This window comes from Chrysemys picta, chromosome 1, assembly GCF_011386835.1.
Source record: "Chrysemys picta bellii isolate R12L10 chromosome 1, ASM1138683v2, whole genome shotgun sequence".
NCBI lineage: Eukaryota > Metazoa > Chordata > Testudines > Emydidae > Chrysemys > Chrysemys picta.
This window is the reverse complement of record NC_088791.1, coordinates 356,280,792-356,308,353: the sequence shown is the minus strand read 5'-3', so window position 1 is coordinate 356,308,353 and position 27,562 is coordinate 356,280,792. Positions and strand designations below refer to the sequence as shown.

The 27,562-nt window shown below is 45.0% G+C and overlaps 2 protein-coding genes across 2 annotated transcripts; one reads left to right on the top strand and one right to left on the bottom strand.

The window, feature by feature from the left end:
• The first annotated feature begins 16,247 nt into the window (after window positions 1–16,247).
• On the top strand, window positions 16,248–17,246 carry LOC101947468 (olfactory receptor 52R1-like). Its single transcript, XM_042846418.2, has one exon. The coding sequence runs from the start codon at window positions 16,248–16,250 to the stop codon at window positions 17,244–17,246; it is 999 nt and encodes a 332-aa protein (XP_042702352.2).
• A 7,728-nt stretch (window positions 17,247–24,974) lies between these two features.
• On the bottom strand, window positions 24,975–25,922 carry LOC122172988 (olfactory receptor 52R1-like). The gene has a single exon (XM_042846417.2). It carries the CDS (start codon window positions 25,920–25,922, stop codon window positions 24,975–24,977), a length of 948 nt encoding a protein of 315 aa, XP_042702351.2.
• Between the last annotated feature and the right edge of the window lie 1,640 nt (window positions 25,923–27,562).

Sequence of the window (27,562 nt, the reverse complement as noted above, 5' to 3'; positions counted from 1 at the left end):
TCCTGTATGTGCCCAGGCTTGAGGGTGATGGTCGTAGTACAATTGCTTGGATGGAGAGAATGTTAATATGAGACATTACATGCACCACTGGAGGCTGTTCTTATGGGTGAAGCAGATTGGTCGCTCTTCACACACTGAAAAATGACATTATCATTATTCAGATATATGAATTATGAACACATGACCCAACTAATGTGAATTCCATATTTTATGGGACCATTATGATCATCTAGTCTGACCTCCCGCATGATGCAGGCCACAAAAGCTGACCCACCCACTCCTGGAATAATTCTATCCCTTGACTCAGCTGTTGAATTAGCCAAATCATGATTTAAAGACTTCAAGTTGCAGAGAATCCTCCAGCAAGCGACTCATGCCCCATGCTGCGGAGGAAGGCGAAAAACCTCCAGGGCCTCTGCCAATCTACCCTGGAGGAAAAGTCCTTCCTGATCCCAAATATGGCAATCAGCTGAACCCCGAGCATGTGGGCAAGATTCTCCAGCCAGACCCTCCGGAAAAAAGTTCTCTGTAGTAACTTTTAATATCCCATCATTGACCATTTTTATTAATAACCAGCGATGACATGTTATTGTCCTATTGACTAAAATCACGTTATCCCATCAATTCATCCCCTCCATAAACTTATCAAGCTTAATCTTAAAGCCAGAGAGGTCTTTCGCACCCACTGCTCCCCTTGGAAGGCTGTTCCAGAACTTCACCCCTCTGATGGTTAGAAACCTTCATCTAATTTCAAGCCTAAACTTCCCGACGACCAGTTTATATCCATTTAGCAAAGAAACAGTGGAGGTGTCCACACTGCAAGGCCACTATTGACGATGAAACGCCTCAGTTTCAATGACATAATAAAATCACCTTGACAAGAGTTGTAAGATATTTTACACAAAAGTTTAGTTGACGACATGCCAGCATGGACACTTGCGCCCCTCTCCCAAAGGACTCCCACAATGCCCATCCTGACTGCTGTTGTCTCCTCTGCCCTGCAGCGAGGTAAACACCTTCTGCCAATCCCCTTTAAAGGCCTGGGAATTTTGAAATTCCCCTTCCTGTTTGGCATGGAGCGCTCACACTGCCTGTTCTCAGGGGACCATTGTGGCTCCACACAGCAAACGCTCTCCCTCTTGGACCACTGCGGAGCTGCTGGATCTGCTCAGTATTTGGGGAGAGGAGGCTGTGCAGTCCCAGCTGTGCTCCAGCTGAAGGAATTTCAACACCTAAGGGCAGATTTTGTGCAGCTTGTTGGAAAAGAGCCATGATTATGACACACTGCAGTGCACAGGAAAGGTGAAGGAGCTGAGTGCCACATACCAGAAGTACCATGTATCAGAAGTGCCGTAAATCTGACGGCAAGGTAGGCAAATGGTCAGTCAGGTGCTGCTCCCCAGACCTGCCATTTTTATAAGGAGTTGGACGCTATTCTCGTCTGTGACATCACCTTCTTGGCCATGAGCCCCATGGATATTTTGGTAGGTCTGCAAACGATGCAAACTGGACTTAACCCACAGGAGAAAGTCATTGGTGAAGAGGTGGAGGCGTTAGAAGATGTGGAGCCCATGCCGGGGTTGCCCAGAGCTGTGTCCTGTCAGAAGCTTTTCTCGACTCTGGAGGTGTCCAGCCAGTCTCGGCAGTTACAATAAGGTGAGCCAGAAGCAGGAAAATAGACCCCTGCTAAGTGGTTTTGCTTTGTGAAATGTGGAGGTTGGTTGAGGGCAGAGAAATGTACAAGGCTGGCTGGGTTTCTGTGTGCTGGGCATTTCCCTGTGCACCTAGGCAGTATGAGGGAGCAGACTGTTGATACACACCAAGGTTTCCCAGGATTCCTCCAGAGAGTTCTCTAGGAAACTTTCCTGCAGGTACTCCGCAATCCTGTGCCGGAAGGTACTTGGCAGAACTGCTTTCTTCCTTCCCCCATTGAGTGACACTTTTCCGCCCCATTCTGCAATTACGGAGTCCAGCGGAGGGCAACAAAAATAATTAGGGGGCTGGAGCACATGACTTAGGAGGAGAGGCTGAGGAGAACTGAGATTGTTTAGTCTGCAGAAGAGAAGAATGAGGGGGGATTTGATAGCTGCTTTCAACTACCTGAAAGGGGGTTCCAAAGACGATGGATGTAGACTGTTCTCAGTGGTACCACATGACAGAACAAGGAGTAATGGTCTCAAGTTGCAGTGGGGGAGGTTTAGGTTGGATATTAGGAAAATCTTTTTCACTAGGAGGGTGGTGAAGCACTGGAATGGGTTACCTAGGGAGGTGGTGGAATCTCCTTCCTTAGAGGTTTTTAAGGTCAGGCTTGACAAAGCCCTGGTTGGGATGATTTAGTTGGGAATTGGTCCTGCTTTGAGCAGGGGGGTGGACTGGATGGCCACCTGAGGACCCTTCCAGCCCTGATAGTCTATGATTCTATGATTATTAAATCTCATAATGCAAAGTTAATTGCTAATGGTAAATCTTATGGCATAAAAAATTTGGTAGTGATGGAAAACCTATGAAAAGGTGTAGCAGGCATGATTTTGGAGGAAAGCTTTTGGACATACTAGGAGTAATCAACAAGAAGATGTATGTGACTAAGCCATACTGCTTCTCATCTAACACCTGTTCACAGGCTCAAAGCATGTCACAGAAGGGAAATGATAATAAACCTGGTCTGCTCTCTGGAGTGGGAAACAGAGGCACAACACCTTATGGCGTTGATGAATATATGTATTGACTTACAGCTAGTTGGAAAAGCACAATGGTTAACAACACTGTATAAAAGCACACATTTGCTGACTTTTGAGATCACTAGGTTGATCTACAAAGTGTGGAAAGGTACACAGAAGTTTGCAAGAACACCGGTGGATAAACACTACAATGTTAGAGGGGTAGCTGTGTTAGTCTGAATCTGTAAAAAGCAACAGAGGGTCCTGTGGCAATTTTTAAGACTAACAGAAGTATTGGGAGCATAAGCTTTCATGGGCAAGACCCTCACTTCTTCAGATGCATCTGAAGGTTTTTACCCACGAAAGCTTCAGATGCATCAGAAGAAGTGAGGTTTTTACCCACAAAAGCTTATGCTCCCAATACTTCTGTTAGTCTCAAAGGTGCCACAGGACCCTCTGTTACTTACTACAATGTTTGCAACACTTGGGGGGTTGTATGGTCAAAAAGTAAAGAGGACCCTGAGCACACTGCTCCTGCATCAGTCAGAGACTAACACTCCTGAAGTAAACTAAGGGGAGAGGTGTGACATTCTGTGCCCCAAAGCAACACCCGGGACCCCCATATTTACCATGGTGCTATGATTATGATGTGATTTTTACAAAGTATATGAAATATGTGATGTAAGAGATCAATGGAAAAGTTATGATTTGCTGAATATGATTACACTATTTGTATACATGTATCATTTTTGTACCTAAAGTTCTGAAAGGATGCAAGGGCATGTGACCAGCTCCTGGGACACTGGACTCCATCTTGTGTCTGTACTTTTCCACTAACTGTGCTGGGGGCTTTTGCTTGGAAAAATGAAGCTACCTCCACATGGCAGAAGCTATAAAATGTGGAAGCAACATCATCACTTGGCCTCACTCCCCCCACAACTGAACACAAAAGATGTTACAGAGTAGCAGCCGTGTTAGTCTGTATCCGCAAAAAGAAGAACAGGAGTCCTCCTGTTCTTCTTTTTACAAAAGATGTTAGAATCTGGGACTGAACTGGGGCTGTGGTCCCAGGCTGAAGGGGTTTCTAGCCTGTGTGTGGAAGATTGGTGGATTGTTTGTCCCATCAGGGTGACACACTGTTTGATTCAAAGCCTGTCTAGTGTATTGAACTTAGATTGTGATGTTGTTTATTTCACAGATTTCAACTGTGTTCTTTACACTATTACTGATAATCACTTAAACAATTGATCTTTCTGTAATTAATAAATCTGTTTTATATTGTTTTACTTAATACAGGATGTTGTTTGAAACGTAAAAGGGAAATCTGCTCAGGCTGATGCTTGGCCTCTCCACATTGAGGGAGGGGCAGACTGGGAAATAAACCTATACTTGTCAGGCTTTTGGCCAGGCGAGGATGGTACAACTCTTGTGTCCTAGGCTGGGGAGCTGGGGGGAGCTGGCTGGAGCCTCTACTCTATTGGTGTTTCATGGATGCCTAGTGAAAGCATTCATGTAACTGCAGCTGGGTGTCTCTCTGCATGTGTATGGCTTTGTAAGTGCAAGATCTGGAGAAGATTGCATTTTATCACAGCCTCAGTGTGTGAGAGGGGGCCCATATTGGTATGGCAGAGAGCTCAGTGGTAGCCCAGTTCCAGGCTGTATCCAGGGGAAACCTGTTATACCCACGCAATGAACAGGCCCCCCTAGAGCTGAGTCCCTTTCCTACTTGTCATGTGCTCAGCTACTCAGGAAGAGACTGTGGTAACATCAGGGAAAACAGGACCCACCATTTCTGTCTGTCATTCTCTGTGAGACGTTAGCCAAGGTCATCTCTCTCCGTGCCTCAGTTTACCTATCAGTATAATAGTGATATATTCATAGAGACTTTCCTTTGCTACGTGTTTTGAAGATCCTTCAATGAAAAGAGGGAGGACAATGTATGAGTTTACACTGTATAAGCTTTATACAGAATAAAACGGATTTATTTGGGCTTTGGATCCCTTTGGAAACTGGGTGTCTGGGTGCTGGAGACAGGTAACCTGCTGAGCAGTTTTCAGCTAAAGCCTTCAGGTTAGGGAGCATGGCCCGGACCCTGGGTCTGTGTTGCAGCAGACTAGTGTCTGGATCAACAAGACAGGGGTAACTTCAACACCTAGGTGTGTCCCTCTCTGTGTATGGCTGTGTAAGTGCAAGACCTGAGAGGATTGCAGCTTGTCACAGCCTCACAGTGTGAGGGGGAACTGATTGGTTTGACACAGGACTCGGTGGTCCCCAGTTCCAGGTTGCAACCCAGTGAATTCCTTTCCACTCTGCCCCAGTGAACAGGCCCTGCAAGACCGTGACTCTATTTCCCCATTGTCATATGGTCACTTCCCGACAGAGAGACCGTGGTCACATCAGAAAAGGGCAGACAGATAAACAGTGACAAGTTTCTAAAGTGCTTGTACACAAATGCTAGAAGTTTAAATAATAAGATGGGTGAACTAGAGTGCCCCCTGTTAAAGGAGGATATTGATATATTAGGCAACACAAAAACCAGGTGGACTGAGAGCAATCAATGGGACACAATCATTCCGGGGTACAAAATATATCGGAAGGACAGAACAGGTTGTGCGTGGAGGGGAGTGGCACTATATGTGAAAGAAAATGTAGAATCAAACGAAGTAAAAATCTTAAGTGAATCCACATGTTCCATAGAATCTCTATGGATAGTAATTCCTTGCTCTAATAAGAATATAACATTAGGGATCTATTATTGACCACCTGACCAGGACAGTGATAGTGATGATGAAATGTTCAGGGAAATTAGAGAGGCTATCAAAATTAAGAACTCCATAATAGTGGGGGATTTCAATTATCCCCATATTGACTGGGAACATGTCACCTCAAGACGAAATGCAGAAACAAAATTTCTCAATACTTTAAATGACTGCTTCTTGGAGCAGCTGGTACAGGAACCCACAAGGGGAGAGGCAACTCTAGATCTAGTCCTGAGTGGAGCGCAGGAGCTGGTCCAAGAGGTAACTATAGATGGACCACTTGGAAATAGTGACCATAATACAATAGTGTTCAACATCCCTGTGGTGGGAAGAACATCTCAACAGCCCAGCACTGTGGCATTTAATTTCAAAAAGGGGAACTATGCAGAACTGAGGGGGTTAGTTAAACAGACATTAAAAGTACAGTGACTAAAGTGAAATCCCTGCAAGCTGCATGGGCGCTTTTTAAAGACACCATAATAGAGGCACAACTTCAATGTATACCCCAAATTAAGAAATACAGTGAAAGAACTGAAAAAAGAGCCACCGTGGCTTAACAACCATGTAAAAGAAGCAGTGAGAGATAAAAAGACTTCCTTTAAAAAGTGGAAGTCAAATCCTAGTGAGGGAAATAGAAAGGAGCATAAATACTGCCAAATGAAGTGTAAAAATATAATAAGAAAAGCCAAAGAGGAGTTTGAAGAACGGCTAGCCAAAAACTCCAAAGATAATAACAAAATGTTTTTTAAGTACATCAGAAGCAGGAAGCCTGCTAAACAACCAGTGGGGCCCCTTAATGATCAAGATACAAAAGGATCACTTAAATTTGATAAAGTCATTGCGGAGAAAAAACAAATTCTTTGCTTCAGTCTTCACGGCTGAGGATGTTAGGGAGATTCCCCAACCTGATCCAGCTTTTGTAGGTGACAAATCTGAGGAACTGTCACAGATTGAAGTTTCACTAGAGGAGGTTTGGGAATTAACTGATAAACTTAACATTAACAAGTCACCGGGACCAGATGGCATTCACCCAAGAGTTCTGAAAGAACTCAAATGTGACGTTGTGGAACTATTAACTATGGTTTGTAACCTGTCCTTTAAATCGGCTTCTGTACCAAATGACTGGAAGTTAGCTAATGTAATACCAATATTTAAAAAGGGCTCTAGAGGTGATCCCGGCAATTACAAACCAGTAAGTCTAATGTCGGTACCAGGCAAATTAGTCAAAACAATATTCAAGAATAAAATTGTCAGACACCTAGAAGAACATAAATTGTTGGGCAAAAGTCAACATGGTTTCTGTAAAGGAAAATTATGTCTTACGAATCTACTAGATTTTTTGAAGGGGTCAACAAACATGTGGACAAGGGGGATCCAGTGGACATAGTGTACTTAGATTTCCAGAAAGCCTTTGACAAGGTCCCTCACCAAAGGCTCTTACGTAAAATAAGTTGTCAAGGGATAAAAGAGAAGGTCCTTTCGTGGATTGAGAACTGGTTAAAAGACAGGGAATTATCAAATACCAGGGTTGGAAGGGACCTCAGGAGGTCATCTAGTCCAACCCCCTGCTCAAAGCAAGACCAAACCCCTGACAGATTTTTGCCCAAGATCCCCAAGTGGCCCCCTCAAAGATTTAACTCACAACCCTGGGTTTAACAGGTCAATGCTCAAACCACTGAGCTATTCCTCCCTCCCAAAAAAGGGTAGGAATTAATGGTAAATTTTCCGAATGGAGAGGGTAACTAGTGGTGTTCCCCAAGGGTCAGTCCTAGGACCTATCCTATTCAACTTATTTATAAATGATCTGGAGAAAGGGATAAAAAGTGAGGTGGTAAAGTTTGCAGATGATAATAAACTGCTCAAGATAATTAAGACCAAAGCAGACTGTGAAGAACTTCAAAAAGATCTCACATAACGTAGTGATTGGGCAACAAAATGGCAAATGAAATTTAATGTGGATAAATGTAAAATAATGCACATTGGGAAAAATAACCCCAACTATTCATAGAATATGATGGGGGCTAATTTAGCTACAACAAATCACGAAAAAGATCTTGGAGTCATCGTGGATAGTTCTCTGAAGGTGTCCTTGCAGTGTGCAGAAGCGGTCAAAAAAGCAAACAGGATGTTAGGAATCATTAAAAAGGGAATAGAGAATAAGACGGAGAATATATTATTGCCCTTAAATAAATCGATGGTACGCCCACATCTTGAATACTGCATACAGATGTGGTCTCCTCATCTCAAAAAAGATATACTGGCACAAGAAAAGGTTCAGAGAAGGAGAAATAAAATGGGGTTTGGAACGGGTCCCATATGAGGAGAGATTAAAGAGGCTAGGACTTTTCAGCTTGGAAAAGAGGAGACTAAGGAGGGATATGATAGAGGTCTATAAAATCATGAGTGATGTGGAGAAAGTAGAGAAGAAAAAGTTATTTACTTATTCTCATAATACAAGAACTAGGGGTCATCAAATGAAATTAAAAGGCAGCAGGTTTAAAACAAATAAAAGCACAGCACACAGTCAACTTGTGGAACTCCTTACCTGAGGAGGTTGTGAAGGCTAGGACTATAACAGTGTTTAAAGGAGATCTGGATAAATTCATGGAGGTTAAGTACATTAATGGCTATTAGCCACAATCGGTAAGGAATAGTGTCTCTGTTTGTCAGAGGGTGGACATGCATGGCAGGAGAGAGATCACTTGATCATTACCTGTTAAGTTCACTCCCTCTGGGGCACCTGGCATTTGCCACTGTCGGTAGACAGGATACTGGGCTAGATGGACCATAGGTCTGACCCAGTACGGCCGTTCTTATGTTCTTATGAAGTCAGGACACTTGGGTTCTGTCAGACAGTCTCTGTGTGACCTTGGACATCAGTTTACTGATCAGTGAAATGGGGATGGTTCACAGTGACTTGCCTTTGCTAGGTGTTTTGAATATCCATCAATGAAAAGTGTTATACAGTATGATGATAGTTACTGATGAGAAGTACTGATCTCCGATCCCTTAGCAACAGCCCCATGTATTTCCTGTAATTGCTTGTGTCTACTCTTAAGGAACTTTTTCCAGATCTCTCTGTCTATGATCTACCCATTTATCCCGAGAATTAGGCATTATCCCTAATTTTCCTTCTCATCAAGTAGAGTTTTTAAATACATACACACAAACGTACAGAGCAGCCAATTCCTCTCTGACTCAGCACAGAGCCCATGAGTTCATCTCCCTTACGGAAGGTTCCTTAATTAAAGTTGGCTAATTAGCACAGAAGCAGAGAGTTGCTTGTCTACAGCCTGTTTACACTCAGACATTTCCTTCTCCTCTAGAGGCTGAGCGAACCCCACTGGGATTACACAGAGTTATACTATAAACTGTGCACAACGTGTGCCGGCTCTCGGCGTGGGATGCTGCTGCATATGCTGGGTTCAGAGAGGTGTGGGTCACGGATACCTGAGGGGGATTCCTAAGGAGACCACTTCGATCTCAGAATTCACAGGTACCCATCTCTTGATGAGGAACTCATATGATTGACAAACCCTATGCAACGTGGGTGTGATGGGATAGAGAGTAAGTCTGTGGTCCCTTCCACTCTGCACATCCATGAAAAATCCCAGGGCCCTTGCCAAAAGTGATGAGTTTGATAAAGAATCACTGGACAAAATGTCACTGATTTCTGTGCACCCCTGCGCTTCCTGCCTGATGGACTCCAGCCCCAAGGTGGTGCATTTCAGTGGCACAGTAAATTCTTCAGGATGAAAGATGTTAGTAGATGTGCAATACAAGGCCAAATTCTGAGACCATGGCCCGTGCTTTGCTCAGGCCTCAGTGAGGCAAAACTCTCCTTGGAGAAAGAACTGAGTACAGATGTCAGGAGTCAACTGTGTGTTAATGCACAGAAACTGTCACCCCCTCCTCTTGCATTTCAGGGTTCTGTCTGTTAATGGGTCAGAGGGACAGGAGCTGTTACCTGACTTCTATCTGCTGGAAAGCTTGGAGGTGCTAGGGCTCCTCACTAGAACGTTAATGAGAATTTTTCAACATGAGTAACAGACTTTGACTCCCTCAGGGAACAGATGGGCAGGATCCCCTGGGAGAATAACATGAAAGGCAAAGGGGTCCAGGAGAGCTGGCTGTATTTTAAAGAATCCTTATTGAGGTTGCAGGAACAAACCATCCCGATGTGTAGAAAGAATAGTAAATATGGCAGGCGACCAGCTTGGCTAAACAGTGAAATCCTTGCTGATCTTAAACGCAAAAAAGAAGCTTACAAGAAGTGGAAGATTGGACAAATGACCAGGGAGGAGTATAAAAATATTGCTCAGGCGTGCAGGAGTGAAATCAGGAAGGCCAAATCACACTTGGAGTTGCAGTTAGCAAGAGATGTTAAGAGTAACAAGAAGGGTTTCTTCAGGTATGTTAGCAACAAGAAGAAAATCAAGGAAAGTGTGGGCCCCTTACTGAATGAGGGAGGCAACCTAGTGACCGAGGATGTGGAAAAAGCTAATGTACTCAATGATTTTTTTGCCTCTGTCTTCACGAACAAGGTCAGCTCCCAGATTGCTGCACTGGGCAGTACAGCATGGGGAGAAGGTGACCAGCCCTCTGTGGAGAAAGAAGTGGTTCGGGACTATTTAGAAAAACTGGACGTGCACAAGTCCATGGGGCCGGATGCGCTGCATCCGAGGGTGCTAAAGGAGTTGGCGGGTGAGATTGCAGAGCCATTAGCCATTATTTTTGAAAACTCATGGCGATCGGGGGAGGTCCCAGATGACTGGAAAAAGGCTAATGTAGTGCCCATCTTTAAAAAAGGGAAGAAGGAGGATCTGGGGAACTACAGGCCAGTCAGCCTCACCTCAGTCCCTGGAAAAATCATGGAGCAGGTCCTCAAGGAATCAATTATGAAACATTTAGAGGAGAGGAAAGTGATCAGGAACAGTCAGCATGGATTCACGAAGGGGAAGTCGTGCCTGACTAACCTAATTGCCTTCTATGATGAGATAACTGGCTCTGTGGATGAGGGGAAAGCAGTGGATGTGTTATTCCTTGACTTTAGCAAAGCTTTTGATACGGTCTCCCACAGTATTCTTGCCGCCAAGTTAAAGAAGTATGGGCTGGATGAATGGACTGTAAGGTGGATAGAAAGCTGGCTAGATCGTCGGGCTCAACGGGTAGTGATCAATGGCTCCATGTCTAGTTGGCAGCCGGTTTCAAGCGGAGTGCCCCAAGGGTCAGTCCTGGGGCCAGTTTTGTTTAATATCTTTATTAATGATCTGGAGGATGGGGTGGACTGCACTCTCAGCAAGTTTGCAGATGACACTAAACTAGGAGGCGTGGTAGATACACTAGAGGGTAGGGATCGGATACAGAGGGACCTAGACAAATTAGAGAATTGGGCCAAAAAAAACCTGATGAGGTTCAACAAGGACAAGTGCAGAGTCCTGCACTTAGGACGGAAGAATCCCATGCACTGCTACAGACTAGGGACCGAATGGCTAGGTAGCAGTTCTGCAGAAAAGGACCTAGGGGTCACAGTGGACGAGAAGCTGGATATGAGTCAACAGTGTGCTCTTGTTGCCAAGAAGGCTAACGGCATTTTGGGCTGTATAAGTAGGGGCATTGCCAGCAGTTCGAGGAACATGATCGGTCCCCTTTATTCGACATTGGTGAGGCCTCATCTGGAATACTGTGTCCAGTTTTGGGCCCCACACTACAAGAAGGATGTGGAAAAATTGGAAAGAGTCCAGCGGAGGGCAACAAAAATGATTAGGGGTCTGGAGCACATGACTTATGAGGATAGGCTGAGGGAACTGGGATTGTTTAGTCTCCAGAAGAGAAGAATGAGGGGGGATTTGATAGCAGCCTTCAACTACCTGAAGGGGGGTTCCAAAGAGGATGGAGCTCGGCTGTTCTCAGTGGTGGCAGATGACAGAACAAGGAGCAATGGTCTCAAGTTGCAGTGGGGGAGGTCCAGGTTGGATATCAGGAAAAATTATTTCACTAGGAGGGTGGTGAAACACTGGAATGCGTTACCTAGGGAGGTGGTGGAGTCTCCTTCCTTGGAGGTTTTTAAGGCCCGGCTTGACAAAGCCCTGGCTGGGATGATTTAGCTGGGAATTGGTCCTGCTTTGAGTAGGGGGTTGGACTAGATGACCTCTTGAAGTCCCTTCCAACTCTGATATTCTATGATTCTATGATACTTTCTCCTAGCTTCATTAGAGAATTTGGCTGATTTGTTATGCTTGAAACTTTCAAAAAAAAACAATTCTGCTCAAAGGAGACACCCAGCATGGGAAATTTGAGTCCAAACAACTAAAATCTGAAAAACGTATAAGAAACTGGAAATAAGGTCTTCTAATAGAAGGTGTCAGACAGCCTTAACTACAGGTGATGCCACCAGCACCACCTACAATGGCCAATCCATTTGTGAATCTTCTATGCTCTTTGTGCCAATAATATTGGTAGCAAGGAGTTCTATAGGGCAAATATGAATTACAGTAGCAATTACCTTTCCTCGATGTTATATGTTCAGATGACTTTCAATTTAACTAAATGTTCCTGTGTTTATGTTATGAGACACATTAAATAGAAATGCCTGATCTACTTTCTTTATCAATAGATCCATAGGGTTTAAGGTCAGAAGGGACCATTTGATGATCCAGACTGACCTCCTGTAAAACACAGGCCCATTAAATTTCACTCAGTTTCCTCTGGATTGAGCCAAAAGACTTGTGTGTGACTAAGGCCGGGTCTACACTAGGATTTTACATCATGGAATGGTAGAGCCATAGAGTTATAAGGGAATGCAAAGGACAGCTAGTCTATCCCCTTGACAAGATGTAGGATTTGTTTTGTCTTAGTCATCTAAGACTGATGGCTATTCACATGTCTTTGGAAAACCTCCATATTGGCAGCTTCCATGGCTTCCCTGGGAGTCTGTTCAATTGGGCTCCTGTAGTTAAAATTAGGAAGATTTTCCTGAAATTTAATTTATATCTTCTATGCTGCAATTTGAACCCAGTGCCTCTTGTCCTGCCTTTCTGTGGTAAGACAGAACAACTTTCCTCTACCATTTTATGGCCGCCTTTCAAGTGTTTGAAGACCACTATCATATCCCCCATTAATCTCCTCTTTTCCAAATAAACATACCGGTTCCTTTGGCTTGCTCATACGGCTTGCATTCCATCCCTTGTGTAACATTTGTTACTTGCCTATAGATCCTTTCCAGCTTCTCTACATCCTTTCCATACATTGGTGAGCAAAATTGGACACATTACTCCAATTGAGACCTAACCCACACCAAGTAGAGGAATACTAGCACGTACCATGACTTGCATGTTATAATTCTGGTAATATAACAAAACATAGTATTTGCTTTTTTTGAAACATTTTTCCTAATGTCCAACCTAAACCTCCCTTGCTGCAATTTAAGTGTATTGCTTCTTGTCTTCTCTTCAGAGGTTAAGGAGAACACTTTTTTTCTCTCCTTGTAACAACCTTTTAGGTATTTGAACAGTTATCATGTCCCCCTTCAGTGTTCTCTTATTCGGACTAAATAAACCTAGATCGTTCAGTCTTCCCTCAGAGGTTGTGTTTTCAAGACCCCCAATCATCCTTTTCTCCAGTTTTTCCAAATCATTTTGAATGTTTATCCGATTTTCCAAAAACTTGCAACCCCTCCCAACTTAGTGTAAAAACGGTGTTAAAAATTTAAATATAGGACTTTTAATTGTAAAAAACAAAGCAAGTGTCATGCTAAGTCTTAGCAAAACCTGTAAAAGCAGCGCTCACATCAAAAGCAAATAAAAACACAGCAAAGTAAAATCAGCGTAACCCAGCCTTAAAATATTAAAATAGCAATGTTTTAAAAACAGAAATAGGCAAAACATAAAATAAACAAACTGCAGATGTTTTTAATTAATGTATGCCACTAAAATGTATAAATGCTTTTGTAATATTGCTTATACTTTAAAAAAACTATTCAGGCAAAGGTATTTTCTGTCCATTGTATTTCTTCCCTTGCAATTTCTTACAGAAAGCTGTCTCTAACATGTTGTGTTCAACCTAAAGGTAAAAACTCAGGTTTTCCTCCACAATATTTAATGCCATGTGACTTGGATGGCTACGCCCGGCTAAGGCAGCAACCGCTACTACGGACCGTTCCCCTTCAAACGCCAGGCGCCAAGCCAAAGGTAAAAAACCTTTTGAAATTTCTGCTGGGGTGTCAAAAAAGAACTGACCGTGGGGCCATCTGTCCTTTTGGGCTCACCCCATACAAACTTTTGCTTATGCAACAAAATCAAATGCAAAACTGTAGTGAAAACGTAGTTGTCCCATGTAAGGATAGTGGTATGCATACGCGGGGCTAAGTTAAGGTGTTGTGGTAATCCCTCAAATCCCCAAGATAACCCAATAAGTGGTATAGGTCAAACTTATTTAAATTAAGGGGTTGTAGTAACACCCTCATGTGTTAGGCCTATTTGGGTGTTGTGGTAACACCCACAAATAAAAATACAGGTGTGTTCAGTCTAAACAAAAAAATTGTGGTAACGCCCTCAGGTTAATAAATAAATAAATAAAATGCATCAAGATATGGGGACTATCACTTATCACTTTATTATCTTCTAGATGTTTGCAAATCGATTCCTTAATAAATTGCTACATTCTCTTACCTGGTACAGAAGTTAAGCTGACTGGTCTGTAATTGCCTGGGTTTTCCCTATTCCTTTTTATAGATAGGCACTATATGTGCTCTTTTCCAGTCTTCTGGAATCTCCCCTGTGTCCCATGACTTTTCAAAGATAATAGCTAATGGCTCAGATATCTCCTCAGTCAGTTCCTTAGGAATATTCTAGGAAGCATTTCATCAGGCCCTGGTGACTTGAAGACATCTAACTTGTCCAAATAATTTTTACTTGTTCTTTCCGTATTTTAGCATCTGAACCTATGCCATTTTCTTTGGCATTCTTTATGTTAGGTGTCCAAACACCACTAACCATCTTGGTGAAAACCCTAATTTCGAGCTGGAATTTGCCTGGCTTCAGCTTCCAGCCCTTACGTCTTGCTCAGCCTTTGTCTGGTAGATTACAGAGCCCATTATTACCCATGATTTTCTCCCCATGAAAGTGTCCGCTTGATCACCTTTTTGATAAGTTAAAGAGATATACACCTTCAAGTCTAACAATCCGGCTTTTTCTCTATCCTCCAAGAATTTTTGTGGCTCTTTCCTGCACCCTCTCCAAGTTTTCAACATCTTTTTTCAAATGTGGACCCTAGAACTGGATGCAGTTTATTTCACCAATTGAATGTGAAGAAGTAAAATCCTTCCCCTGCTCCAACTCACCAACTCAATATTTTCTCCTACTAAATCCAATGACTCTGAGAAATCAAGGTACGTTGCATCTGCACTGTTCCCTTGATCCACCAAATGTGAATCTGTGATCAACCAATGTGTACTCTCATAAAAGGATGAAATCAGGTTTATTTGACAAGATCTGTTTTGCATAGACCCTTTTGATGACTGGCATTACTTACATTTCTAGATTTTTCTTTGAACTAATCCCATACCCGATTTTACATTGTTTCTTAACCTTGTCAATTCTTTTATAAAAAAAACCCTTTCCCTTTATTTTTTAATGCTTTACATTTAACACAGGAATTGACATAAATGTTGTCTAGGATTTCATTTGTTCTTAATATACATAATAACCTCCTTTTTGTAATCCACAGCCCTGACAAACTTGGAGTTTTCCCTGATGTTTTAACATTCCTGATACATTTTTTTAACTTCCGATTTCTATTCTTGGCTCGCTATTTTCCCATTTTCCTCTTTGTTACATATTGCTTCCCTCCCCCTAAATGCTGCCTTCACTTTACCACTAAACTGAGTTTGTACCGAAAGTTGTTCACTTTGTTGACTCTGGAATCATGAGTTTCCTGATATCTAAGAAACTGTTATCAAAGAATTACCAATATTCATTCATAATTTTTGTCTAAATTTTTCCTCCCAATCAGTTTTGCTGACGATTTTCCTCAGCTTTGGGGAATTAGTCGTCTTGGAGCACTAAGTGTCTATTGATAGTACTGGTTGGGAACTGTCCTTTGCAATGTAAATCAGTTTCATTTTTTATTTTCCTCTCGTATATCATATGCTCTCTTCTTTGTCTCTTGTGTGAACTAAAGAATCGCAGATTTTTGTATCCTTATAGAGAGCGACCAAAACTGAATAAATATCCCAAATATGTTATTCTCCATCCCATATCTTAGAGATCTGAACATTGGGTTTTTTTGTCCGCTGCTGCCAATGAGCAGGTGATTCTCTTGAGCTGCTATCAATGGCACCCAGATCTTTTCCCTGAGATATGTTCTAGTTGACATGTTTCTCCCAGCACATGTTTGTGGAAAGGTTTGGTTTTTTCCCCTCTCTGATTTTGAGCAAATGGATGAATGGGGAACTCCCTTCAGTATAGGCACCCTATCCTAGCTCTCATTGCATTAAGGAAGAATGATGGATAACCAGTATCCATACTTGTGTTTCCTGCTGGTGCTTATTAAGGTCCCCCCACGAAAAAGTGTAGAAATTATTAATTCAGGGAGCACAACAAAAATATGGAATAGTATTTAGTAGGGTCATTGTTCACAGTTATTTTCTCAGAATAATGAAAATGTCATAAATCAGTGTGTGAAGAGCGATTAATCTGCTTCTCCCATGAGAACAGCCTCCACTAGTGCATGCAGTGTCTCATATTAACTTTGTCTCTCCATTCAGGCATTTCTCCTGTGACCATCACCGAGATCCTGGGAACACACAGAAAGTCAGGAGAGCATATGGTACATGCAGGAGACACCCTTATGCCTCAGAGTTGGACACTTTCTCTCCTACGCTATGTCATATTTGAACACAACAAACTTCACCAACCCCTCCACCTTCATCCTACTTGGCATTCCTGGCCTGGAGGCAGCCCATATCTGGATCTCCATCCCCTTCTGCGCTATGTACGCCATAGCCATCTTGGGGAACTTCACCATCCTGTTCATCGTGAAGAGGGAGCCGATCCTCCATGGACCCATGTACTATTTCCTCTGCATGCTGGCTGTCACCGACCTGGTCATGTCCACATCCACCCTGCCCAAAATGCTGAGCATCTTCTGGTTCAATTCCAGGGAGATCAGTTTCAGTGCCTGCCTCACCCAGATGTACTTCGTTCTCTCCTTCTCTGGGATGGAGTCTGGAATCCTTGTGGCCATGGCTTTTGATCGCTACATTGCCATCTGCCATCCCCTGAGACATTCCACCATCCTGACAAAATCTGTTGTGGCCAAGATAGGCCTGGCTGTGGTGCTGCGCAGTGGCATACTCGCATTACCCTATCCCTTCCTGACGAGGCGGTGGCCATATTGCAGAACCAACATTATCCCCCACTTCTATTGTGGGCATATGGCTGTGGTGAAGCTGGCCTGCACTGACATCCGCATCAGTAGTTACTATGGCCTATTTAATCTTTTCTCTGTGATGGGAATGGATGTGGTTTTTATCGCCGTGTCCTATACTCAGATCCTTCAGGCCATCTTCCGCCTCCCCACAAAGGATGCCCGGCTCAAAACTTTTGGGACCTGCATCTCTCATCTTTGTGCCATCTCAGCTTTGTATGTCCCAGATTTCTTGTCCTCCCTCATTCAGCGGTTTGGCCACAATGTGCCACTGCACTTCCTTGTTCTCATTACCAGTCTCTACCAGCTGGTGCCCCCGGTGCTACACCCCATCATTTACGGGGTGCGGACCAAACAGATCCGCGGCAGGCTGCTCCAGCTCCTCACTCATAAAGGGACCTAAATGTTTTCTCCTTGTGCTCTGGCTCTCAGATTGAGCTCTGTGTAGAGCTGGCTGGTCCATGGTGCTGGGCAGGGCCATCCTTAGGTTTTATGATGTCCTAGACAGGATTATTAATCTGGTGCCCCGTGCCTGACTTGCTCTTAGCAACACAAACATAAGCTTACAGTATTGGAAAACTTGCCCCATGCACGTTATGAAAACCAGTTTAACTTAATTAAGCACACTGTAATGCTGATGGACTAGCACTAAAGAAGTAGCGCTATAGACAAAATTCTGATTTGAGTGAATGATGCAAATAATATGTTTTTTTAAATTTGTCAACATTTTCTTGGAAATTTCTATGAAGAGGTATTGAAACAAGGATTTGTTTTTAATTAAAAGCAATGTTTCTGGATTTTTGGCTGCAAAATCAGTAATAATGTCATCGTATGACAAAGAGAAAGTGGTGTCTTGTTCGATTGCAAGAATAGCAATACCAGACAAGCGTTCCTGACTCATTGTAGAGCGGAGATAGTTTTTAATGAGCTTTAGTTTTGAGAAATTCCGTTCTTCTGATGCTACTGTTACAGGAATTGTCAGTAGAATAGGAGTGGCAATGTACACATTAGGATATATGTCAACAAGTTTGCTGGTATGAATAAACTGTACAATGTCCATCACCGATTTTGCATGTGGCAACATTGGTGACAGTGTACTCAATTCTTCATACAGTTCAAGTCCATTTAAATCAAAACTATCACCGTGCTTCAGGGCGCTCTCTAGGTTCTTGCACTTTGTCATTAGTTGCTCTTGTTTTCCTATTTCATTGAATTTAGTTATGTCATACAAACATCCAAACTGTTCATAGTGTACTCATAAGGTATTAAACCTTTAATCAATGTCAGAGATTGCTTTATCCATCACAACATTAAAAAATTCAACCTCAGATTTCTTTTCTGGATCGTCTATGGGCTCATCTTCTCCTTCATATTCCGCTTGCCGTTTTTTCCTTGAAACTCGTGTCACGTTCGGACATTTTGGTTCCACACCGAGTGCCTGTGCAAGCTCTCTTGCTGTAACCTGTGCTTCTTTGAATCCATTTTCTCTGTATTTCACTAAAAAGTCGTGTGTGTTGTTTAGTAAGGGAAGTGTTGAATCAAGCTGCATCATTGGACTCTACATTATTTTGCTTACACTTGAGATTTTAACAAGAATGTCATACCAGATTACGACAAATGTTAGAAACTTGAAGCTGGATATGTCAGAGGCCAATGACTATGCTTCACTTCTAGCTTTTGGATCTCTGGCTTCTTCCGAAATAGCAACCAGTGCTTCATAAACTTCCTCAGATTGATATCGCAACATTTTTGCACTTTCTACTCTGCTTTCCCAGCGTGTCTCAGATAGAGGCTTAATGGTAACACCATTGACGTGTGCTTTGAATATTTGCCATCATTGAGTGGAAGCCGAAAAGAGAACGTAAATGCGTTGCAGCAAACCAAAAAAAGATATAGCTTCTACGGAAGACTTGGCCATATCACACAAAATCAAATTAAGGCTGTGGCATGCACACGGAACAAAAAAAGGCTTGTGGATTTTCTGCCAGCAATCTAGCTTGCACGCCAGAAATGCATCCTCTCATATTGGCACCATTCTCATAGCCTTGTCCTCTAATGTTCATTATGGACAATCCCCTTTGTTTTAGTTCATCAAGGACAGCTTGAAGAAGTCCAAAACCTGTAGTGTCTTCTACTTCTAAACATGTGATAAACGATTCCTTAACTGTAATTTGTGCTGAATCACTAATGTCAACAAATCTCACTACTAACAACATCTGTTCTTGATGACTTATGTCCGGAGTGCAATCTAGAATTATGGCAAAATATTTTGCCAAAGTAACCAAGAAACAAGTTTGTCTCTCACTTTATCGCTCATTAGCATGAGCATGAATTCATTTTGAATTCTTGGTCCCAAATAGTGGTCATGTATTTCATTTTCAGTTACTCTTCGGAGATGTTCACTCATCACTGTGTCAAGTTTTCCCAGCAGTTGTACAAGGCCCAAAAAATTGCCATTTTTGGGCTGGAATAATTTCTCAACGCTTCCTCTAAAAGCAAGATTGTTTGTTGATAGATATTCAACAATAGATAATAGACATTCAAGAACACGACGCCAATGCTGCTTCTCTGACTCCAGCAATCTTTGATTTTAGGCATCAAGAGTTGTCTGATTTTTTAGCCTTACACTCAGCTCACACCATTCGTGCTCACATACTTTCAATGTGGTGTTGTGCCTTTTCATGTTGTGGTAATATGTGACTAAGATTTTTCCGATCATTAATACCCATGGTTGCTATTTTAAAATTGCAACTATTGAAAATCTTGCATGGGAAACAAACTACAGCATCCTTGCATTTAGAGTACACAAGCCACCATCTGTTGACAATTTCACCAATATAGAAAGTCTTTTTTAGTAATTGTTTTCTGTGAATTTCCTACCTCTAATGTCTTTAGGATATTCAAGACCTTTTATTCTCACAGGGCCTTTCTCAGGTATAATGACATGGAATTCATTGTTTAAAGATTGCGGCCAGGATCCTGTCTGGCAGGAGCTGGTGGACGGAACCCCAGACTGAGCGGCTCAGTCTGCTGCCGGTCTGAGGTCAAAGCCAATGGCCCCCCTCAGCCCACTACCAGTCTGGGGTTCTGCTCACCCAGGCTGGCAGGAGGCTGAGCGGGGCCAGCGGCTAGGCCCCTGACTAGCAAGGGGCCGGCAGCCAGAACCCCAGAGCGGCAGCAGACTGAGTGCTGCCGGCACTCCAGACTGGCAATGGACTGAGCCACTCAGCCCCCCGCCGGCCCCGCTCAGCCCGCAACCGGCCCGTTCAGTCCACTGCCGGCTGAGTGAATGGAACCCCAGGCCGGCAGCGGGTTGAGCGGCTCAGCTGGGGTCTCAGCCACCGGCCTGCTCAGCCCGTTGCCAGCCTGGGGTTCCTTGGGGGTCCCCAGGCCAGCAGCAGGCGCTCAGTGGGGCCGGCGGCCGGGACCCCGGCTGGCAATGGGGCAGCAGCCGGAACCCCAGAGCGATGGGGAGCTGAGCCATTCAGCCCGCCGCCGCGTGCCATCAAAAATCAGCTTGTGTGCCACCTTTGGCACGTGTGCCGTAGGTTGCCGACCCCTGCTCTGTACACTAGTAAGGGGATGAGCATATTACAGTGGTTGGAGGGCTCTATTTCGCAGTAACAGGGCTATAGGAAAGTCAGTCAACATTTTTTGTTTCTCTGATGAAAACTGGCCCACTCTCTGCCCCATACCAAACTTGTCACAAATAATTGTCAACAACTTAATTTTCTGTTTTTGGCTAAGATATTGATTTTTTTTAAAAAATATTGAAATTGAATTCAGGATTGATAGCAAGCAGGATTTTTGGCAAACAAAGTTGTTAAATGACAATCTAAATGGCAACACAGTCCTGCTTTCATGCTTGGCTCACCCCCGAGCCTGCAGCATTCGGCTCTCTCTAGGACCCAGCAGCCCTGCTCTTACATGCTCCACTGCTTCTGGTCTGTCCAGGCTCCCAGCAGAGCAGTGCCCCCAGGCAGAGTGGTGTTCTAGGCGGCTGCCTATGGCTAAGGATGGCCCTGGTGCTGGGGCCTGTTCCCTGAATCAGTTACTGGACAGACAGAGACACATTAAACCCTTTTCTCCCATTACTGTGCTGTGTCAATGTGATGAACTGGGGCGTCAGTCTATGTACACTACACTGGGTTATCACCTTTTTAATTGCTGATAGCTGGATCCCTGAAATTGTAACCTTGCCTCATCTCTTCTGTCAAGCCTCAACCCTGCTGTGTGTCTTCTCCCCATGCCCTGCCCCTGTCACTTGCTCCTGTCTTCCCCTCCCCTTGTCAGCCATGACCCAGTCATCTCTAAAACCAATATGTGCTCACATCTTATGGCAAGTCAATTAAGGACACTGGTTAGTGTTAACATTTTAATGTTTATTCTTAATTTGTTACTAACTCTGTGGAGAGAGAGACCCCGTCAGGACTCCTGGGATCTATCTCAGCTCTGGGAGGGGGGTGGGGTATAGTGTGTTACAGCAGGAGGCAGATACATCTGGGGTCTAAATAAGCAGACCAGAATGGCCAGACTGGGAAATACCAATGGCCCATGTAGCCCAGTAGCCTGTCTTCTGACAGTGCCCAGTGCCAGGTGGCTCAGAGGGAGAAAAAGAACATGGCAATCAGGATGTGATTCATGTGGAGCAGCTCAGCAGAAGGGGGCAGAAGCCCCGAGCCCGGGGTTCCTCAGGTTCAGCTGGCAGGAGTTCAAGCCTCCAGCCCCAGTAGGAGCCGCTGGGTGAGGAGAAGAGCCCGGGTTGCCCGGCTGCAGCAGCACAAGAAGCCCTCAGTTCAGGCTGCCCCAAGCCCTAGCCGCACCCACAGAGTGGAGGCAGGAGCTGTGGGGGGAGAGGGGGAGAGAAATCCTACTCATTTTTGTCCTCTCCATCTTCCATACTGCTCCCGTCCAGGAGTTGTCTCATTTCCCCTCTCCTTGGATGAATCTCAGGGGGCTGTTTATTTGTCTCCCCTCCCTGACACGTTAGGGCTGCTCACTTCCCTCGAGCTCCCTTTCCCTTTCTGGAGATAGACATGGGTTGCACCGTGCCACCAGTACAATCACCAAACCGGTGGTCTGCTCTCTCTTTGCCCATCTCCATGGGCCACAGGGTCATGACAGGGACCCAGCCAGAGGATCATCATAAGTCCACAACACCATCCCCCGCTGTGCTGCTGGATGAGCGTCATCGTTTTACGGTGGAAACCTGTGATTTCTCGGGTAAGGTGAAGCTCCCTCTCCAGCATCACAGACAATGATTTATTCAGTTGCATCTTGTCAAGGCAGCTTCCCCACTCTGAACTTTAGGGTACAATTTTGGGGGCCTTTATGAAAACTTCTAAGCTTAACTACCAAAGTGCTAATTCCCTTCCCTGGGTAGCCTTGAGAGACCTTCACCAATTCTCTGGTGAATACAGATCCAAACCCCTTGGATCTTAAAACAAGGAGAAATTAACCATCCCCCTCCTTCCTCCCACCAACTTCTGGTGGATCAAGATCCAACCCCCTTGGATCTAAAAACAAGGAAAAATCAATCAGGTTCATAAAAAGAAGGCTTTTAATTAAAGAAAAAGGTAAAAATCATCTTTGTAAAATCAGGATGGAAACTAACTTTACAGGGTAATCAAACTTAAAGAGTTAGGAGGACTCCCCTCTAGTCTTAGGTTCAAAGTTACAGCAAACAGAGATAAACACCCTAGTAAAAGGTACATTTACAAGTGGAGAAAAAAAAGATAAAAACTAACACGCCTTGCCTGGCTGTTTACTTACAGGTTGGAAATATGAAAGACTTGTTCAGAAAGATTTGGAGAGCCTGGATTGATGTCTGGTCCCTCTCAGTCCCAAGTGCGAACAACCCCCAAAACAAAGAGCACAAACAAAAGCCTTCCCCGCATGAAGATTTGAAAGTACCTTGTCCCTTATTGGTCCTTTGGGTCAGGTGGCAGCCAGGTTACCTGAGCTTCTTAACCCTTTACAGGTAAAAGGATTTTGGAGTCTCTGGCCAGGAGGGATTTTATAGTATTGTACACAGGAGGGCTGTTACCCTTCCCTTTATAGTTATGACAGATCTACATCCTGTCTTAAAGCTGGGGGGAGAGGTAGATATGCTGGAAGGTAGGGATAGGGTCCAGAGTGACCTAGACAAATTGGAGGATTGAGCCCAAAGAAATCTGATGAGGTTCAACGAGAACAAGTGAAGAGTCCTGCAATTAGGATGGAAGAATTCCATGCACCACTACAGGCTGGGGACCAACTGGCTAAGCAGTATTTCTGCAGAAAAGGACCTGGGGATTAAAGTGGACAAGAAGCTGGATGTGAGTCAGCAGTGTGCACTGGTTGCCAAGAAGGCCTACGGCATATTGGGCTGTATTAGTAGGAGCATTGCCAGAAGATCAAGGACGTGATTATTCCCCTCTATTCGGCACTGGTGAGGCCACATCTGGAGAACTGTGTCAAATTTTGCATCCCCCCCCCCACTACAGAAAGAATGTGGACAAATTGGAGAAGGTCCAGCGGAGGGCAACGGATATGATAAGGGGGTTTGGGCACATGGCTTACGAGGAGAGGCTGAGGGAACTGGGCTTGTGTAGTCTGCAGAGGAGAAGAGTGAGGTGGGATTTGACAAGTGCCTTCAACTACCTGAAGGGGGGTTCCAAAGAGGATGGAACTCGGCTGTTCTCAGTGGTGGCAGATGACAGAACAAGGAGCAATGGTCTCAAGTTGCGGTGGGGGAGTTTTAGGTTGGCTATTAGGAAACACTGTTTGACTAGGAGGGGAGTGAAGAACTGGAATGGGATACCCAGGGAGATGGTGGAATTTCCATCCTTAGAGGTTTTTAAGGCCCAGCTTGATAAAGCCCTGGCTGGGATGATTTAGTTGGGGTTGGTCCTGCTTTGAGCAGGGGGTTGAACTAGATGACCTCTTGAGGTCTCTTCCACCGCTAATATTCTATGATTCTGCAATTGTATGATGACGCTGAAGATGTTTAGCAAAAGTGAATCTAGATGTAGTGATCAAAATCATCATGAAGAGCGTATGTTAGACTCAGCTTCGCTGTTCAGTTTCACCCTGGGCAATGGGTGCCCTGCAGTTCCAGATAAGGTGCCATATGTGTGTATAAATAGCCAGATTATAGAAGATCTGCCATTTATCTCCTTCACTGTGACTTACCAAAGCCGCCCTGTCCTATGCCCAGCATCCCGACTTCTCATCTAGCATGGGGGCTTATCCTGTCACCTAACTCAGCTGTTGTCCTCCTAGCTTCAAAGCTGATCTCTTACCCCGGCCCCAAGACCTGGGTTAGGGCAAAGGACTCCCAGTCCATACCCATACACACTGCCAGCTACAGGCCCCCAGCCAGGAGGAACAAAAGGGAACTGAAAGCTAAGGAAATAAGCCACACAATGGTCTCTTCCCTCAGGACTTTGTGGCTGACCTTTAGGGCCCACAAGTTGAATGATGCACAATCTCACCCACCTGCCTTACAACCCTGCTACCAACCATCCACTGCTCTTATAGGGTTTCCTAGCTTCCCTCTCCGCTCCTCATTGGTCTGTCGGCCCCAGCACTGTGTTCTCACTGTACTCACTACAGGCTCCTTGTCAGGCTGCAGCAGCTCCTGTCCCATCCCCAGAGCAGAGGGACCCCAGCTGGGGGGGGCGTGGAGGGAGGTGGAGATAATCCAGAGAGTGACTGGGGCTGGGGAGGGGAGGAGCCAGCAACAGGGGTGGTGCTTTTGGGGAAGAGGCAGAAGTGAGGCGGGGCCTGGAGGAAGAGGTGGATAAGAGAGTGGAGCTTTGGAGGAATAGGTGGGAGAGTGGGAGGGGCCTTGTGGAAAAGCATGGGACATAGGGCAGGGGGAAGGACTTGGGGAATATGTGGGGCAGGGCACAGGCCCTCAGGTGTCCAGTTACCAGTAATTAGAAAGGTGGCAACCCTATGAGTTAATGAGCTGTACCCAGACTGATTCCTCCGTTTGTCAGGCAGACACAGCACAGTGAGGCCAGGAAAGGATGTTATGTCCCTTTGACAGTGCAGTCAGTGTTTCAGGGAAGAGGGCCCAGCACTATGTCACAAGCCAGCTCTGAACGGAAACTCAATTTCAGAGTCAGAGCACCAGGAGAAAACGTTAGGCCCCTTTATGAGTAAAGAGCCGGAGCAGCCTGTCCTGGATCTGTTTGGTCCTCACCCCATAGATGATGGGGTTTAGCATGGGGAGCATAAAGATGTACAAGTTGGCAATGAAAATGTGGATATGCCCAGGCACATTCTGGCCAGACCAGTACATGAGGGAGATGAAGAGCCCTGGGAAGTAAGAGGTTAAAATGACACAGAGGTGGGAGCCGCACGTCCCAAAAGTCTTGAGCCGGGCGTCCTTTGTGGGGAGGCTGAAGATGGCCCTGAGGATCAGGATATAGGAGATGGCAATAAAAATCCCATCCAGACCAAACACACAGAAAAGCACAAAGAAGCCATAATAACTATTGACGCGGGTGTCAGCGCAGGCCAGCTTGACCACAGCTGTATGTGTGCAGAACGGCTGGGGGATGATGTTGGTTGTGCAATATGGCCACTGCCTCACCAGGAAGGGATAGGGCAGTGAGACCATTCCGCCGCGCAGCACCATGGCTAGGCCAATCTTGGCCACAACGGGGTTTGTCAGGATGGTGGAATGTCTCAGGGGATTGCAGATGGCCACGTAGCGATCAAAAGCCATGGCCACAAGGATCCCAGACTCCATCACTGAGAAGCAGCGAATGAAGTATATCTGGGTGAGGCAGGCACTGAAATCGATCTCCCTGGAATTGAACCAGAATATTGCCAGCATTTTGGGCAGTGTGGATGTATACACAACCAGGTCAGTGATGGCCAGCATGCAGAGGAAATAGTACATAGGCACATGGAGGCTCGGCTCCCTCTTCACAATTATCAGGATGGTGAAGTTCCCCAAGATGGCTATGGTGTACATGGTGCAGAAGGGGATGGAGATCCAGATGTGGGCTGCCTCCTGCCCAGGAATGCCCAGCAGGATGAAGGTGGAGGGGTTGGTGAAGTCTGTTGTGTTGGAATCTGACATGGAGTAGGGGGAAGGTGTCCAACTCTGAGGCTGAACGGTGTCTCCTGCATATACTGTACGCTCCACTGGCTTCCTGTATGTGCCCAGGTTTTAGGGTGATGGTCACAGTACAAATACCTGGATGAAGAGAGAATATTCATATGAGACACTACATGCACTACTGGAGGCTGTTCTTATGGGTGAAGCAGATTGGTCACTCTTCACACACTGAAAAATGACATTTTCATTATTCAGATAAATGAATTATAAATACATGATCCAACTAATGAGAATTCCATATTTTATGGTGCTCTCTGCGTCAATAATTCCTACCCCTCTTGGTGTGGGAAACCTTAATAGACACCAGCAGGAAACACGATGGTGGATACTGATTATCCATCACTGTTCCTTAGGCCTTCTCTACGCTGTCAATTTTTTTTGTTGTTGTTAAAAAGCAGCTTTTGGCAAAGAAACAGTGGAGGTGTCCACACTGCAGGGCCACTATTGACGATGGAACGCCTCAGTTTCAATGACATAATAAAACCACCTTGACAAGAGTTGTAAGATACTTTACGCAAAAGTTTTGTCGACAACGTGCCAGCACGGACACTTGTGCCCCTCTCCCAAAGGCATCCCACGATGCCCATCCTGACTGCTGTTTTCTCCTCTGCCCTGCAGCGAGGTAAACACCTTCTGACCCTCCCCACTTAAAGGCCTGGGAATTTTGTAATTCCCCTTCCGGTTTGGCGTGGAGAGCTCACACTGCCTGTTCTCAGGGGACCATTGTGGATCCACACAGCAAACGCTCTCCCTCTTGGACCACTGCGGAGCTGCTGGAGCTGCTCAGTATTGGGGGAGAGGAGGCTGTGCAGTCCCAGCTGTGCTCCAGCTGAAGGAATTTTGACACCTAAGGGCAGATTTCGTGCAGCTTGTTGGAAAAGAGCCATGATTAGGACACACTGCAGTGCACAGGAATGGTGAAGGAGCTGAGTGCCACATACCAGAAGTACCATGTATCAGAAGTGCAGTGAACCTGAAGGCAAGGGAGGCAAATGGTCAGTCAGGGCCTGCTATTCTCGTCTGTGACATGACCTCCATGGCCATGAGCCCCGTGGATATTTTGGTGGGTCTGAAGATGATGGAAATTGGACTTAACCCACAGGAAAGAGTCATTGATAAAGGGATGGAGGCGTTAGAAGATGTGTGGCCCGTGCTGGGTTCACCTAGTGCTTTGTCCTGTCAGGAGCTGTTCTCCACTCCAGAGGTGTTCAGCCAGTCAGGGCAGTCACAATCAGGTGAGCCAGAAGCAGGAAAATAGACCCCTGGTAGGTTGTTTTGCTTTGTGAAGTGTGGAGGTTGGTTGAGGGCAGAGAAATGTACAAGGCTGGCTGTTTTTCCGTGTGCTGGGCATTTCCCCGTGCAGCTAGGCAGTGCGGGGGGCAGGCTGTTGATTCTCACCGAGATTTCACAGGATTCCTCCAGGGAAATTGCTAGGAAACTTTCCTGTAGGTACTCCACAATCCTGTGCTGGAGATTCCTTGGCAGAACTGCTTTCTTCCTTCCCCCATTGAGTGACACTTTCCCGGTCCATTCTGCAATTACTTGAGCAAGAACAGGTGAGGAGCATAGGGACCGGGGTGGAAGCTGCAAGCGTGTTCTAG